Consider the following 16586-nt stretch of genomic DNA (forward strand, 5'->3'; position numbering starts at 1 on the left):
CTGAACGCTAGATAAGAAACATTTTTTATATTAACTGGTTACTGAGCAATACTATATTAAAATGGCTGGAAATAAGTTCTGTAAAAAAAATGGTTGATAAAATCTTAACATTGAAAAGCTCATAGAACGTTTATTCACATACATACATCAATACAGTCAACTGCATAATTATAAATGTGAAAATCACAAGGTTAACGGTATCCCAAGTTGGTAACATAATTGCATTTCACATATAACTTATTAGAACAGCTTCATTCCACAAACTGAGCAGATCTAGTTTACCCTTACACTAGTTGCGCTTAAAAAAGGAACAAACTGCACATACTACCTTCTTTTTCTCTATGTTCCTGATTTTGTGCTTGAGGCATATAAGGCCATTATCAATGTACGTCTCGTATGCCTGGTATTGAGTGTTCGCAGAGGACAGCACCACAGGGAGGGCTTTCAGTAAAGGAGGGCTCCCATCGTCCTGCTGCCTACTCAGCTTCATGCTCTTCTCTATAGAGAGCCGGCGGCACGGGGACTGGGAAAGCTGCACCATTGAACTGGTAGATCTAGAAAGAAATATCAAACAAAGGTTTTCCATTAGGATTAATAAGCCAGAACTTTCTTTGCTACCTCACAAACCACACTGGAAGTGGAATCTAATACTTTAACTACAGAAGTTGAATACCAAAGAACAAAAGCCCTAAATATGGACAATTCCAACTCTAATTAAAACATCACTTCCACCAGGTTAACTGATGCAGAGACTACTTGTTTAAGACCCAAACCATACATGTATACACACATGCATAAGATCATTAGAATGACTGCCATGATGCATACATATAAGGAGTGCTGGCTTTTTTCTGTTTTTTAATTTGAAATGCTTAAGATAATAGCCTGTAAAATGCAGATACTCCTACAAAACAGAATCCGTCACCAGCAAGAGTGGAACAGTTGGTAAAATAATTGCATGGCAGGAGCTTGGTAATTAGTTTCACAAACCACAACCTAAAGTTTATAAAAATCACTAACTGTAGGCAGGAAAGAGGAAGGATTGGCAAAATGTGGATCCATCAGCCATGCAAAGTGGCTAACTGAATAAACCAAGACCGCACAAAAATATGACTGTGCGGAACATTTGGTACCACAGGCTTTAACAGTGATGCACGATCATATCCCTATATGAAATCTGCAAATTAAACCAAGACGAAAGTATACATAGTAATATATCAATTAAGAAATACCTTTATACACGAGGCCAAATGTAGTTGATCATTCTCCAGTAGGATGTCCCACTAAATGCACTTTTGTAGCTGAGCAACTGAGAAATGCATTGCTGAACACGAAAACTACTTTTCAAAATTAAGATATTAAAACCATCGTGGATTATACTTGAGGATTTAAAGTATCTGAGCACCCATTTTCGTTTTCGAGACTGAGTAAAGGATATCAAAAGCAAGTAAGGTCTTCCAATCTTAAAGAACAGACTTGAACAGGTGTTTGAAGATGTGATTTACACAATCTGGAGTTTACTGTTCGGGATTTTTTCAGTTATTTTGCATACTGAATTGCTAGTTGTGTCCTTTATCGCTTACTTAAAAACTAAGACAAGTTTTTTCAATTAAATTTCATCTAAAACAGAAGGGGAACATCTCTGTTCATTTGAGTGATTCTGTTAAGATTTTGATGTGTTCAATACATGACTTTAGATGTGGCGCTAAACGGATCATACTCTTAATGCTTTATTATGTTATGGGCTTTTAAGGGTGTCACCTTTTAAGTTTCATTTCTGGTCCTTTCTGGTGAGTAACTGCATGACTATTAATGTTACATTTGTATCAAAGTGAGGCACAAAACGTTCCAGTAAACTAAAAAAATCCATCTGTTACATAAACTTGGTATACTACAGGGTTACGCTTTTTCTAAACTCTGCAGAGTAACAAGTTTAATATAGGAGTACTGTGCAGTTCATTTTAAATGGAAGCGCCAGAATCAACTCTGCAAGGCACTGTTTTCACAATCAAGGTCTAAGGCATGCCACAACTTCCACCAAACATTCAAAAATGTGGGGGCATACTTCTTGTATTTGTGAAAGACTGTTCGATCCACGAACCATGAGATCATTGGGATACGAATAGCTTATAAAGGTATTAGAAAGGGTGTCTCCAACATTCAGCTACGTTTGGATCCATTTGAAATGTATGCCTCAATGAGGCTAGGCAAGTAAGTAGGCTTAGTAATGTCTCAGTTACATTCAAGCATGAGCTATGGCATCGCTGGGGGCTTGGAGCAGCCTAGGAGAATAGATTATTTTTTAGACTGGGGAATGCTTAACCAAAATAGGATATGCTAACCAGAACAGTTCTCTTTACAAGATATTTTTGGATTCAAATTAACCATATTTCTGCCCTACTGGTGGTTGCCAGTAGGTAGCTATAGTTGGACCTAGTTTCCATAGGAAAAGCTTTTGAGTTGCCTAGTTGCCAGTTGAAGGATCTGGATGAAATTTTACCCAAAAGTGCGCGGTGGGTCTTATTGTGTATGGAAAGTTTTGGGCTGATCCGTCAAGCGGGGAGCGTAAAAACGGGGTGGGGTAAAAAAAAGTGTTTCCTATGTTAATTTCCATAGGAATTTTAGCCCCAGCTCCAGCCTGAACTGATGGGTTGAATTGCACCAAATTTGGCAGAAAGGTAGCACGTGGTCCAAAAAGAACCCATTTAGTTATTTGGTGTAAATTCATTCATTAGTTTGAGATATTTAAAGAAATCCAAATTTGTACAACTAGAAGTGCAAATACTTCACAAATATGGATGATCTCCTGCAGAGATCTTATTGGCTACCGACACTTCAACCAGGAAGTGTTGGCAGCCAGCTTAGGACTCTGCCTCAGCTGTTTTCCAAACAAAACGTAAAAATAAAGAGAAGAGGGCAGGGTAGGAATACCCTGACCTCTTAGGCCTTGTACTGGGGATCCTGGGCACAGCGCCATGGCAAAAAAACATTTTCAGGCCTCGAAAAACCAAAACTTTTACTAGGCATGCAGGTCTCATGACAAATAATCTACCCTACCTATTTGTAATGTTCTTGTCCAATACATGGGTTTCAAATAATGTGATCGTGAGCAAGTAATTACATTTATTGAGCCACCATTTTCTTCATTATCGCATATGAGGTCACCTTCAAACTTGAGTTCAGCATATCTGCTGTACAAAAAAACTTGTTTGATTTAATGGACTAAACTTTTTATCCATATATAATACAAATCTAGCCACATAGGATACATATGACCCCTGACTTCCCTCTTAGTTCATTAACAGTATTTTCATTCAGGCGAGGGCAGTAATGTTTCTCCAATTAGGTTTAAAAATTATCACTTTTAATAAATACATAACTAAAGCATGAAGCAGTAGCACACTCATTTGCAATCTTTAGATTTTACATTGAAATGGCCACAAAATTGCAGGTCTGGGCGATGTGATTCATTCGAAGAGTCAGGTCTTGAGATCCTTACTGAATTGTTTCAGACAGGAATAGCCTGGAGTAGAGAGGCATGGCGTTCCAGGATTTATCACCGAGGTAGGAGAAGGATGCTCCTCAGGTCCAGGTTTTGCGGATCCGAGGGTTAGTGGCAAGCACCACTTGGGCAGAGCAGAGGTGTTTGGCGGGTACATGGAACGAGAGTCAGTGGTTCAGGTATGCTGGTCTGACGTTGTGGAGGGCTTTCTAGGCATGTGTGAGGAGTTTGGGGAACAGGTGTAGTAGGTAACACTCCTCTGTTTAAAAATGCCAGATAAAGCTCAGGTTGAAATGGGATTTAAAAAATGCACATCAATAATTCGCAGTTTGATGAATTATGCCTAATCATATACAATGTGTGTATTAGCACAGTTTCATGTGTTAAACATCTAATTTGGGTTTCCCTCTTACACTTTTAAAACCATGTGAGAAGAAAAAATACCCAGGACGTGTCCTCTGGACTTAATTGAACCAGGAGACCCGTGTAAGAATCCAGACTACTCTACATGCACAAATTGTGTGACTTTGTGCATGTCGCTTTCTCTTCTGGCTTCACAGTTCCCTTACCTGCCAAATTGTTGGCGCACCAATCAGTCTTGGTAACTTGCATTGCTCTAAGTCTTCTGTTAAGTAGAGAAGGTGCGCTGTACACCTCAAAACACAAGTTTCTGCTCTGCGGACCGAAACTCACCTATCACAAGCAAGAAAACTCCTCCTGCGTAATCTGCTACCAGGTGCAATTTGGATACAAATCTTGCGTCCAGCTCCATGCTTGTCTTAGTCTTAAAATGGCATTAAATTCAGAAAAGGTGATGTTCTGCTCCTCATCTTCTCCTCGCGTCAAGGCTGTGTGCAGGCATGTGCAGCCAGCTCTCTGTGAGGGACAGAAATAAGGGAGTAGGACGAGCATTCAAGGTAACTAGGAGGAGGGTTTCAGTCATCCCTGCGCCCAGGGGTGGGGGTGTCTTTGGAGAAGAGCTGCACTACTGAAGCTGAATGCAAGGACCCACCCCCGAGGGGGAAGCCCCTCTCCTCCAAGCACTAGGTCCTTCCAGGGCTCAGCTACTTCTCTTTTTTCCGAAAGTATGTCCAGGAGTGGAGGCTCCATGTACTTTGGGGTGAGGGAGGGGGCAGGTTTCCTTATTCCCTTGGACACCACTCTGGCAGTATCTAGGAAGAGTGGGTCTTGTAGACATGGCTACAGAAACAAGCCAGAGTTTGCCCGGAGGTGGCAGAAATAAGTGCAGGGCAAATAAATGGGATGGATGGAGGAAGCTAGGATGACCAGATTTTGAGAAATAAAACTAGGGCCAGGCAGAAGTAGGAATAGATGCTGACAATTCTCAATCAAGGTGTATATATTTGACCCGATATATATATATATTTTTTTTAAACCTTAGAAATTCACTGAAAAAACTAAAGGTTATAGGGCCATAGTTAGGCTCAGATTTCACTTGTACAAAAACAGTGAAATCCAGCAGTTAGTTGACCGAGCCAACTATAACTTACACCCCCACAATACACTGCTTATGACCTCACATATTACATCACTCATGATATGTGCAGTGAGATCTGATGACAAAGTGATTGTGAGTTTTCTAAAGATTTATGACTTAACACATAACATAACACATAAGAAGCTACTACAAAAGTTACATTTGTGTACTTCCAGTACTAATAATGAGTAATACTACTTCTAACATTATATGAGTAGCTGTGTAACTATGTGAGTGGGTATGTCAGTGGCTGTATGGGTGAATGTGAGAGTCGCTGTATGGATGGTTGTACGATAGAGTAACAAAGGTAAAGACATTATATGCCTTTACTACGCATTTATTTACCACACGTTTTTAACACAAACGTGCTTTTACAACGCATGCCATTACCAAACATTGTTTTTATATATAATAACAATGTAGTTGTGGGGGGTGGAGGGAGATTTCCCCCCCCCCCCAACTTGCATTACATTTGTGGTAAAGGCATGCTTTGTAAAGGCATGCACGTGGTACAAATGTGTGCTAAAGATGTGTGGTAAAGGCACAACAAGGAAAAACCTTGTAAAGGCTGTTTACCGTAGGGGTGGGTGAGTGGCTGTCTCTATGGGTAGGTGTGCAAGTAGCTATGGGTGAGTGAGTGGGTGTAAGTGTCTGTAGTGGTGAGTTGGTGTAGGAGTGGCTGTATAGTTGAGTGAGTGGCCGCATGGGTATGGACACACGCACGCCCCTGTGTTTGGCTGTTATAATGGAGAAGAATGGGAACATTGGATCAGACTTTAGCTGTTTGCCTTACGTTTTCGGTCATACACAAGGGAAAAAATTATTTTTCCCTTTACTTTGACATTTGCAGTGGATCCTGGGTAACAAGACATATTTGTAGTCATTCAAGGAATCTCACCGTGTACTCCCTTGTGTCTCTAGTTTTCAGAAATTACTAGTATAGATAGGTTCTCTTGGGTGCAGACCAGTGGTCGAAGTAAGCGGGATCGGCAGGGCACAGCATGCCCCTTCTTTAATTTCACAAATTGCGTTCCTTCATATTTTAACCATGCGTCCCCGATGGCAGAAATCGCCAAGGCCGATAGTTAAGGCTCCGCTTTTAGGGATGGGCGGAACAGGCAGAGCAGGAAAAGGATTGTCTTTTCCTTCGTGCCCAGAGAAGACAAGGACAGTGTCCAGTTCTCTTGCCACTGGCAGCTGCCCCCCTCTTTGTACCCCCTCTTCCCTCTCTTTCTGTCTCGCTCCTCCTCATTTAGTGAAAACCAAGACTTCAAGAAACTGGTATTACCTTCTCTTTCCTCCTTTCGTTTATTTGCTCCCCTGTGAAATGGACCCAAAAAAGAAAAACACTTTAGCTGGAAACGTCGTCTTTTATGACATGTTTCAATTTCTAAGTGCAGCCTCGGGGTGGAGAGAAATAAAACATTCAAAATATGAAGAAAAAAAATAAGTAACTAAAGCAAAACAGAGTGGTTGCAAGGTGGCCAGATTGATTTATTCACACCTAAACACATTATCTCCACTTTACAGTGTTTGCCAGTGAAGCACTACTTTGGTTTTCTCATCTTTGAACAACATTGTTTTTCCTGGGTGGGATAGTGCACTATTCCTGGAGGTACTGAAATACCTGCTTGATGGGTGAATTGGAAAACAAAATGTGTACAGCTGCTGGGGGTTCGTGAATGTGGTCTTTTTAAACCACACTGCTTATGTTTTGTAAGGATATAAGCAATGGCCATTGAAACGGGTCCCTTCTGGGCCCTGTAGTCATGGCCTTAACTCTTCAGGCAAAAGCAATCAGTAATTTCTCAATGAGTGTAAAAGGAAAAAGGTAACCATGTTGTTCTTGCTTACATTTTACACGCTTTACTTAATCTTGCATTCCCTGAGTGTTTTCTTTTTCTTGAATGTTATTTTTTGTCTAGGAAGCATATTGGTCTTGTCTAGTACATAATTTGAATTTACTCACATCCAGGTGTTTATAACGGATCAGTGCAGTGCAAGTTTCTCTCAGTGGGGCAGTATGGTGCTCAGTGGGGGAAGAGGATGTGGCACTATGGTCAGAGCTGCTGAATTTGGAACTGGGGAACCAGGTTCAGCCTTCATGACCAGACCACTCCCCCTGAGGGATCACATTCCCATGCTAGACCTTAATAGGCCCAGCAAGTTCTTAAAAGCCCTGGTGTCTTAGCACCAGCAGGTAGACCCTAGCAGTGGCAATTGTGGGTTAACCTTGAAGGCCTGTCCACCACAATTCATTCTGAAGTTCACCTACAGTTTTGCAGGCAGGCCTTTGAATCAGCACACCGACAGTGACTGTCATTGAGGTCACAGAACCCTTGAGCAGGGTGGCTCTAGGACAATGCGACCGCACTGGGCACGGCCATCGTGTTTGCAAGTATAATATGGTTTTAAAAGCACTTGCTGCCTCCTTCCTGGCCCCCAAAATGTGTTGGCAACAATAAAAATGTCAGGATAACTCCAGTTATTAATGTTCTTAGTTGAGAGAGAAGGAGTTTTGTCTAGTGTACGTTTTGACTCATGGAAAGGAATCACAGAGGGTTAATGTGCCTGCTGCTAAGAACATGTACCATGCAGATCACAAAGTGCACATCATGTAAATAGGTCAGTGGGTTACTGCTTTTGTCAGTGACCCTACTGTTACTTGCAGTTAATATGTTAAAATCCCAACATAGAACAGTGTGCTATTAACAGTCATGCAAGAGCTGCATGCAAACTGCAAGGTATAAATTAGAGCGTTATGGTTTTTTCCCCAGTCTTTGATTATCCTAATGTTGCTAAAAAATCTTAATTTGGGTAGAAATCAATTTGGATTATTAAAGAGAACCCCCAACCCTGGTATTACGTTTAAAATGTTAGGTTTGTGTTTCTCCAGACCAATTACTATTAAACTATGCTGCCTACTAGTATGGTCGTCATGTGACTCCTACACCTTGTAGTCCTTTGCCCTGTGTAACATTTCCTATACAGTGATTTACACACGTATGATTGTCTGTGTAATGTGTGATGTGTGATGTAAAGTGCTCTGACACCATACACTGGTATTAGTGGTGCTGTACATTTTCTGATACTTTGTTTTGACATTTTTAAACATGCCAACAGTCTCGGCAAAGATTTTTCCTTATTAGTACCAATGGAACATACAACAGCCACAGGGAGAAAGGTGACCAGTCAACCTTTGCAAACGGCCCTCCACTTCACAGCAGCACAAGTCACATTTTTTAGTGACTTTTGATCTGTTTGAGCCATAAAGATGTATTAGTTAAAATCGTCAGATTATGCAGCAGATGATGTATTGTGTGGCAAATATGGCAGAGCCATAATTATGTGGAAAACATTTGAAAACCAGGATATTTTGTCATTCATGTTTGAACTGCTCTTGTGGAAAAAAAGAAGTGCTGATGACAAACTCCATTGCTGGGAGACAAATGGCTTGCAATTCCACTTTTAAGGATATTTGGGACATTCTGTGATTGGAAACGTATCCCACTTTGTGAATGTATTTTAATGTCAATAACTAATTTTAAACCTTAAACATGTGTATCCCTTGAGTTAGTGAAAGGGGAAACAAATACTAAAAATTGGGATATTTTGCTTTCTGCTACACCCGACTCCGCCCATTGACCCAATTCATGGGTTAGTCCACCGTCTGATTCTCCACCCGCAGTACCCCTACTCCCTTCCCACCCCCCCACTTCGACCATTGGTGCAGACTAGGGGAATGCAGATCAGGGTTAAACCTTGGGAGGGATATCTTCCTGTGTGAGGAAAACTAAAAGGAAACTACTGTGTTTTGGGGGAAACATGAGAAAAATAGAGCAAACGTATTGTTCAGCTAGGGTAATCTGCCACACGGCAACAGCAATCTTATGTCTACATGATGAAGTTACGTGGCTAATTTAAGGTTTCCATATAACCTAGGGGTGATGCAACCAAAGGTCTGGTGGGATAAAGTGGCATTTTGTTTTCAGATGCTTTCCAAATTTCCCAAAAGAAAGTGCAACGGAGTGGAGGTTAGGCCTTTACAGAGATCTGTTACTATGCAAGGGAGATGGAGGGGTGATGGGGTGAGTAGTGATTTACCATGTTTTTGGAAATAAATGCTATAAATCAGTCAATGAGCGCATTCAGTGTAATCTACCAACCAGCAAATCAAAGTGAGTGAGGTCAGGGACCCAGTAATAGAAACTAATATTATAAATACGGTTGTGGTAGGTGTTGTACTGGTCAGCCATTCAGGTCTATGAAGGTTTGGCTTGCACCAATAGGCTCCTTCAGTTGTACTGAAATTAAAAACATACTTTACATTTTACAGCTGGTCTCGAGTTTGGCATCGGTCTTCAAATTAAGAGGGCACCATAACTAGAGATTCAGCCACAATTTTGTTATTTGCACTAATATTTTATAGGTGTTTGACTAGACTACTTGCCTAGGAAAACATACACATTTCTATAGACTCCAGACAGTCATGGCAACATATCCTTGGTTAATGCTCTGAATTCATGTCTTTCTTTTTGAGAAAGGGTTTTTGGGAGACAAGGGTACCTAGATATGTGAATCTGGGGTGATAATGGAATTTTTTAAAGCACAATGGTTCAGGGGTGGCCTAAAAGGTGCAAAAGCAAGAGAGGTGACCCAGGAGGGGGCACTGTTTTTTTCAAATGAAATTAATTCAATAGGGAGCGAGAAAAAGTCTGTAAAGGGTCAGGTAGGTCAAAAGATGACATTTATTCACACACATTTTTCGTTTTAGAGTGCTCACACAGTAAGTAAAAGAAAGCGTGGTGTGAAATAGTGAATTTTAAAAAGACATCACGTTGACAACAGTATAGTTGAACTCCCTAAATGATTTATACAAATTATGAGTTCATGTTGTAGGGTGGTCGACGGCGTTTCGAACCCAATTATTGGGGTTCATCTTCAGGACAATGGCGAGTTGGATATCGTAGGCACTGGTGGCAAGTCAGAAGCAAGGGAAGGAATGATGATTGATCCGAAGCAATTGAATTTGGCAGGAAACAAAACAAATTTAATGATTGGCAGAGCAGCTAGGCAGTACATAGATCCACCTGGGCAATATCAATTTATTTAGTTTAGGCGACAGGGCATTGAATGGGTGCCTGGAGCCGAGCAGCCGGAGATGTCCTGCTGATGCTGTAGCTGGCTGATGAATGCGGGGAGACTGCGTGCCTGACGTTCCATTCTGTTCGAATTTTCCCAGAAATAAGACGCTCTCTGCAGGAAATGAGTTACAACCCCTTTGAGCCAAGCACTCTTATGCATTTCGGGTCATGGGTAAGAAACATATCACAAATGCAATTACAATTACCCGACAGTTAACACCGAACTAAATTGCACAGAACGCCTCGCATGAACTCAAACATGCAGTTCAGTGTCCAAATTAAATGCACCGCTCTTGCACCATCACCACCAGCCTTGCGAATGCTGAACTGTCGACTTCTCATGATTACCCATGAGTGATATGAATTGTGCGTTGCCTGCACATTTGCATCAATCTGTTTGTATTGTGGTAAGGTGTTGATCACACCATTCATATCGGGTGTGGTGTATTTGACATGCCTTGTGGACTGCCTCCTTTTATTTGAAACATTACCACCAAAAACGGGCTATGCACACAACTGATTTGTGTGCTGGTACCATATGTATCAACCATAGGATACGCAGCTCAGGGTATGATGAGCAATGGGCAAACAGTGTGAAGGCAGCAGCCGGGGGAGTGTATTTTGGTATTCAGCCTTGGGGGAACCAGTAACTCCGCCCGCTTGTGGAACTCCACAAAATTTGGCAGAGTTTTTAAGTAACACCGCGGATTCTGTGGAGCGAAACTGCTGCAGGTGCCAATGGAATTGGGAGCAGGAAAGGTGGAATTGCTCTGGTAGTTCTTGGAACGTCAGCAAGCCACTGCCTGGCCAAACGTTTCCAAGGTGAGTAAATGCATATTCTATCCCAACTAGCAAACCCCTCCAGCCGTATGGTGCAACCATGTTCTTGCCACAAGGGGTGGGTTGACCCGGTGAGTCTGATCCCAACCAATAATCCAAGTACCACCCATGTACAAGCAGGGAGGTTCCTGGAAATCGGGGCCCCATAAAGCAAGCCCAGCAGCCTGTCCACGCCCAGCAAAGTCAGTTCCACCCAGTAGGTCGGGTCATCCTACTCTCCATTGAACCATTCATTAAGCATAACAAGCTGCGAGGCCAGGTAATAACCATAAAGGTCTACCATTCCTATACCTCGGTCGTAAGGGGAGTGAGCCATTGACAAAAACCCCATGAGAGAAACTCCCCACCCAGAGCAAACTTATCTTTCAAAGCAAGGGGAAAGTGTTGTGTTCCCGGACACGGAACCAAAATTTATCCAGATATTCTTAAACACAGGACTTGCCTCAAAATAGCGCTGCGACCTGGCTGAGTCCAGGTTCAACAACCTTATCCAGATCTTGTTTCTTTGCTTTTACCTTTACTAGTGCAGAATTATCCTTAATGTTTACTGTAATACCCAGAACCAGAGGATGTTCAAGGGCCCAATACCCGCCCTGACTTGATTCAATCGCTGCCTTTTCTCATTTCTTTTGCAGAGTCACAGCATTTCTATGCATAGGGTGACAGGAGGGAAGAGATTGTACCTAGAACTGATCCTCGCTCACCATCAGGCCAGACTTTGCTCCGAGTACCCAAAATCTGAGCAGAGTATTCCATGGCACGGGTTATCATCACCCAAACACTTAGCGAATTAGAGTGCTAACTTCATAGCCTACACAGACAGACAAACATCTAGGATCTCTATGCACAGATGCCTCTCCTCTCACAAAAATCAGCTCTTATCTAAGACCACTGTCTATAGAACACCATTTTTTTTTCTTTAAGGTTTACATAGAGGTACTTGCGTTGAATAATGAATATATGTTGTCCAACAGGCCAAGCATTGTCCTTTCCGTACAGTCTATGACCACTATGTCGCCCTAAACACCAAACAAGGTACTTTGAGAAGTTAAAAGGGACTACATTAGGAGGTTTACGATAGGCAAGGTAACCATGGTTGTTTTTGGGGTAAAACCAATGGTTGAAGTTCATTAAAAAAAAAAGTGTGGAACTGTGAGGCTAAGCGCAAGAGTGGAGGGGGCAGTTGAATGAGTGCAGGGACATGGTCAAAGGCATGGCTACAAAACCCATGTCCGGGCTGTATGCGCCCCCCATGTCGGCAATATTATAAGGCGACTCCATCATACCCACTCAGCCCTCTATGCTCCACTAGATGCTTAAGCCCAGCGACTAATGTTTTTGGAGCATCACTGCAGTCATCACGCCCGACACTCAAACACAACAACGGCCACATCTTTCAGCCTATCACGGCCTACGGTGCAGCATGCTGCCTGTCTGCTAACGAGCTTTGCTTCATCGACTGGGATACAAAGCGATGCAGAAATGCAGCTACTCTATAGCGCAGCCGTCTTGAGTGGCATTGACAATAAATGTATTGCATTCAGTTGTGGTGTTCTCATGGCCTGTGCCCTGCAGCCCACCTTACTACTTTCCTTACACTAACACTCAGGATCAGAGGTTTGATAATCACTGCAGGCAGTTCGTTATTTTCACATGGGACACACTGGAACGGGTCCAGCTTCCTGCAGTGTTTTCCTTCATAATATGCACAAATTGAATTCTGAAGCTTTCACTGGATAGTTGTGATTGGACAGAGATCTGAACGGAGGCCAGTCGTGTTCACACATCTGGCTGCTTAGGAATGGAAGGATGTTCTTGTTGCAGATAGAAAAGTTAAAAATAACCCACAGATGTGTGCAGCGCCCACTGAGTAGCGAGCTAGAATGGACATACATTTGTAATTGGGAAGTCAGGCTGCCATGAAGTTGTTGTTTAATGTGCATTATTCTAACCACTTTAAATGTGCTTCACTGTATTTCTGTTTTCAGCGCCCCAAGCGCACTTTCACTTTCCAAGCAGCTGGGATAATGGCTGTTGCTTCTTTGAAATTAAATCGGTCTCGTGTTTACAAGAGTTTGAGCTATTGGCTTTGTAAAATGATAATGCCTTTTATTTATGTGTTAATTATCGAAACCGATAAATAAAAGGCATTGTCATTTGCAATGCCGATAGCTTAAACTCTCGCAAATGCGAGACCTGTTGCATTCCACCTGGAATGCGCTCCCCGCCCCCGCCACAGCATGCCGAGAGATTGTTTCCTCATGGCGCCTCTCACAACTGTCCCTCCCCCACCACAGGGCTAGTCTCACAGACGCATTGCTATCCATCGATTTCACTTTCATGCCCGTGTTCTTTGCCTTTCAGCACACAGCCCGCCCTCCCCCCTCTGTGTTTTCTTGCAGCTTTGCCCAGATCTGAGTCTCAAACAACCAACATAATAAGTTTGCCCTGCACGCTTTTTGTGCTTACAAAGTTAAAGATATGCCGCGCTCATTCCCTTTTCATCCTTCTAAGGTCGATAACATTAGCTCCATTAATTCTGCGTCTAAGGATTTAAATAACCATATGTTTTCTTGCAACTTTAGGCACTTCACACACACAGCCCCACTGCTCACACAAAAGGCATCAAGGCAGCAACAGAATGCTCTGAGCCCCACCAGTGTTTGCCACACACACATGCCTCTCGCATCTCGTGTTTTCTTCCAGCTTTGGCCCGTGTTCTTTGCCTTTCAGCACTCAGCTTCCCCGTAACCACCATTTAACTAACATCCTGCCACACTCATTCCATTTTCATCCTCGCTTTCACTTTCATGCCCGTGTTCTCTTTGCCTTTCAGCACACAGCTTCTCCGTAGCCACCATTTAACGACCATCCTGCCGTAAACACCATTTAACTACCATCCTTTTAGTAAAAAAACAAAAAAAAAAAACAAAAAAAAAAAAAAAAAAAGAATTGCCTCTAAGGGTTAAAGGAACCATAGAAATACAAGGCAACATACACTCCGAATGCCACTCAGAGCCACATAATTACATGCCACATAACTACAATGCACTCAATACATCAGACACTCCAAAAACCAATCAGTGCTACATAGTTACACCACATAATTACACTACTCAATGCCACGCACTCCAAATAACTCTGTGCCAATTAATTTCAATGCAAACAATGCAAGATACACTCAAAATAACACTCAATGCCACAATTGCACACCACTAAAATCAACATACACTCCACACAAAACCACTCAGTGCCACATAATTATATTCTACATAATTACACTCTATTCTATTCTAATATATCTAATCTATCTATCTATCGCATCACCACAGCATCACTCAAGGTCACCACTACATCACTATGCGCTACCACAGCATCAATTAACCCCTTCGACGCTTATGACGGAACGGTTCCGTCATGCACGTCGGTTGGGCTGTGCTTATGACGGAACCGTTCCGTCATGGCCCCGCCCGCGCTCAGAACCTTCAGCACTGCGCGGAAATCCACGCAGCGCTGAAGGGGTTAACGCCACAGAATCACTTGACACCACCACAACATCACTCACCGCCACCACCACAGTATCAATCTGTACAACCATTCAACAACTGGCTCTAATATGTTCTCTCAATATTTAGGCTTTATTACAAATGGCACAAAAAAAACGATAATATTTAACTTCTGTTCTTGGATTTTAGGCGCAATTAAATACACTAAACATAATCTTCACCAGAGTTATAAACAAAAGTTTAAACGATTGCCATTATAATTTACATTAACTTTTATTTAAGTATTAATTATTTGCAAAAATGAAAAGCCATTGTTATTTGTAATATCAATACATCTAAGTCACGTAAATACAACACATATTGCATTACAAATGCTATAGGTGTCACATTAGCAACAGTTAAAATTATTGACATTGTACATGAGAAAGCTAGTAATTTCAATATCTTCAATACCAACACATAAATAAAAAATTAGTCAACTTACAATACAAAAAGCTCAAACTTTCCTAATGCGAGACCTATTGCATTGCAAATGCTTGTTGAGCTACCAATCATTGTTTAGAAGCGGGATACGGTACCGCGCTGTCCGAGTGCGGGGCACTGCAATACCGTTTGGAGGAAACTTCGCAGGGATTGGTATCACACACCATTGTGAGCAGCAAACCGGATGATAAACGTCTCACACAAGGTATGATTTTTGTCCAGTGTGAAGAGAAGTGCAGGCATGTACCTTTTTTGTTATAAGGGATACCTGTGCATTATTATTGTGGGAAATGGGTCTAGTGCATTTGCGGTGAAATACCGCATTTTCTTCATGTATGCTTGACAAAACAGGTGACTTCAGCCGACGAACCTGAAAGGATCCAAGTCCTCCGCTGGTATTTTCGAGGCGAGAGTGGAAAGTGACAGAGTATTCTGGACACAAAAGTTACTTTCGGGGAAACGTTGATGTTTTTACGCTAAAGAAATATATGGATTGGGGTTTTTTGGGCGAGCATGTTGTGCATTCAGCGACGATTATTTCTGGCTAACAGGCACACGTAGACTTTTTCCTTTTTAAGATACGCACCTGCGAGCAATCATTCTGATACATAGTACAAGCAAGACTGAACAACTTTAGTGATATTATCTGGGTCACACAGAGTACTTTAAACACCCTGCCTTTCAGAGGACACGGCGCAAGGCAATATTGTAACCCTGTTCCGCACGGACCCTTGCCATCCACACCCCGCCCGATATCGATGCTCCAAGGCAGGCTCCACATACAGACAGTTACCTTCTCCGCCCGGCTGGGGCTGAGTTGCGCGAGCCGTGCAGCTGCTGCTCTCGTAACTCCACCTCTACCTCACACCCGCCTCCAAAAGACCCGCCCCCTGCCTCCACTGCCCATCTTTATATCTTCGCTACGGCAGGGCCGGGACTGAGCCCCCGGCACAGGGGCGGAGACCGGAGGGCGGGGAGGAGTCCAGGAAACGCCCAGCTCAAACCAGCCTCCGACAGTCCGTTTTGATCCATTGTGACGTGAACGCGTTAGCTACCGCTTCGAGGGGACGTAACCAGGGTTCTCGTAATTCTAACACAGCACAACACGTGTGTGGGCGGTGCTTGGTAGGCCCAGGTGTGATTATCAGTATCCTCTGCCAGGAGCGGAGAGATGGCGGGCTAGACTGGTGTTATCTGTATTACTTTTTTATTGCCGTCAGGTGCTGACATTTTGAATTAAGATGTTTTGTGAAATTAATCTTATAGACTATTTTGTAAAACGTTGGGTTTTCCCTACAACCAGGCAATGTATTTAGAATAGTAATTTAGATGTATCATCGTCTTTACACTGAACTGCCTGCCCCGAGGGTGCGACTGAAGATAAGCATCTCAAGGCAATGATATTAATGTCTGTTAAGAATGCATTGCTGGCATTCAGGCTATGGTCAGTGGTTGAAGTGGGGGAAAAAAAGTAGGGGAACTGTGGGCGGAGAATCAGAGGGGTGGCCAGAATGCGCAAATATCCCAATTTTTAGTATTTGTTTGGCATTTCACTACCCAGTTTAATCAACCAATGGATACACATGATTATATAAGGTTATAATGAGTTATTG

The 16586-nt window shown here is 42.5% G+C and overlaps 1 protein-coding gene across 6 annotated transcripts in view; it reads right to left on the reverse strand.

Annotated features, from left to right (window-relative positions):
- CAPRIN2 (caprin family member 2) overlaps window positions 1-15879 on the reverse strand; it is a 699936-nt gene extending 684057 nt beyond the window's left edge. For all 6 annotated transcript variants that reach the window (XM_085652361.1, XM_085652359.1, XM_085652360.1 and 3 more), the window contains exons 1-2: window positions 15767-15879; window positions 329-554 (exon numbers count right to left, since the gene is read on the reverse strand). In XM_085652361.1, coding sequence (XP_085508487.1) covers window positions 329-541 — 213 coding nt within the window. In that variant the 5' untranslated portion in view covers window positions 542-554; window positions 15767-15879. The remainder of the gene's footprint in view (window positions 1-328; window positions 555-15766) is intronic.
- Between the last annotated feature and the right edge of the window lie 707 nt (window positions 15880-16586).

Source organism: Triturus cristatus, chromosome 4_1, assembly GCF_964204655.1.
Source record: "Triturus cristatus chromosome 4_1, aTriCri1.1, whole genome shotgun sequence".
Taxonomy (NCBI): Eukaryota; Metazoa; Chordata; class Amphibia; order Caudata; family Salamandridae; genus Triturus; species Triturus cristatus.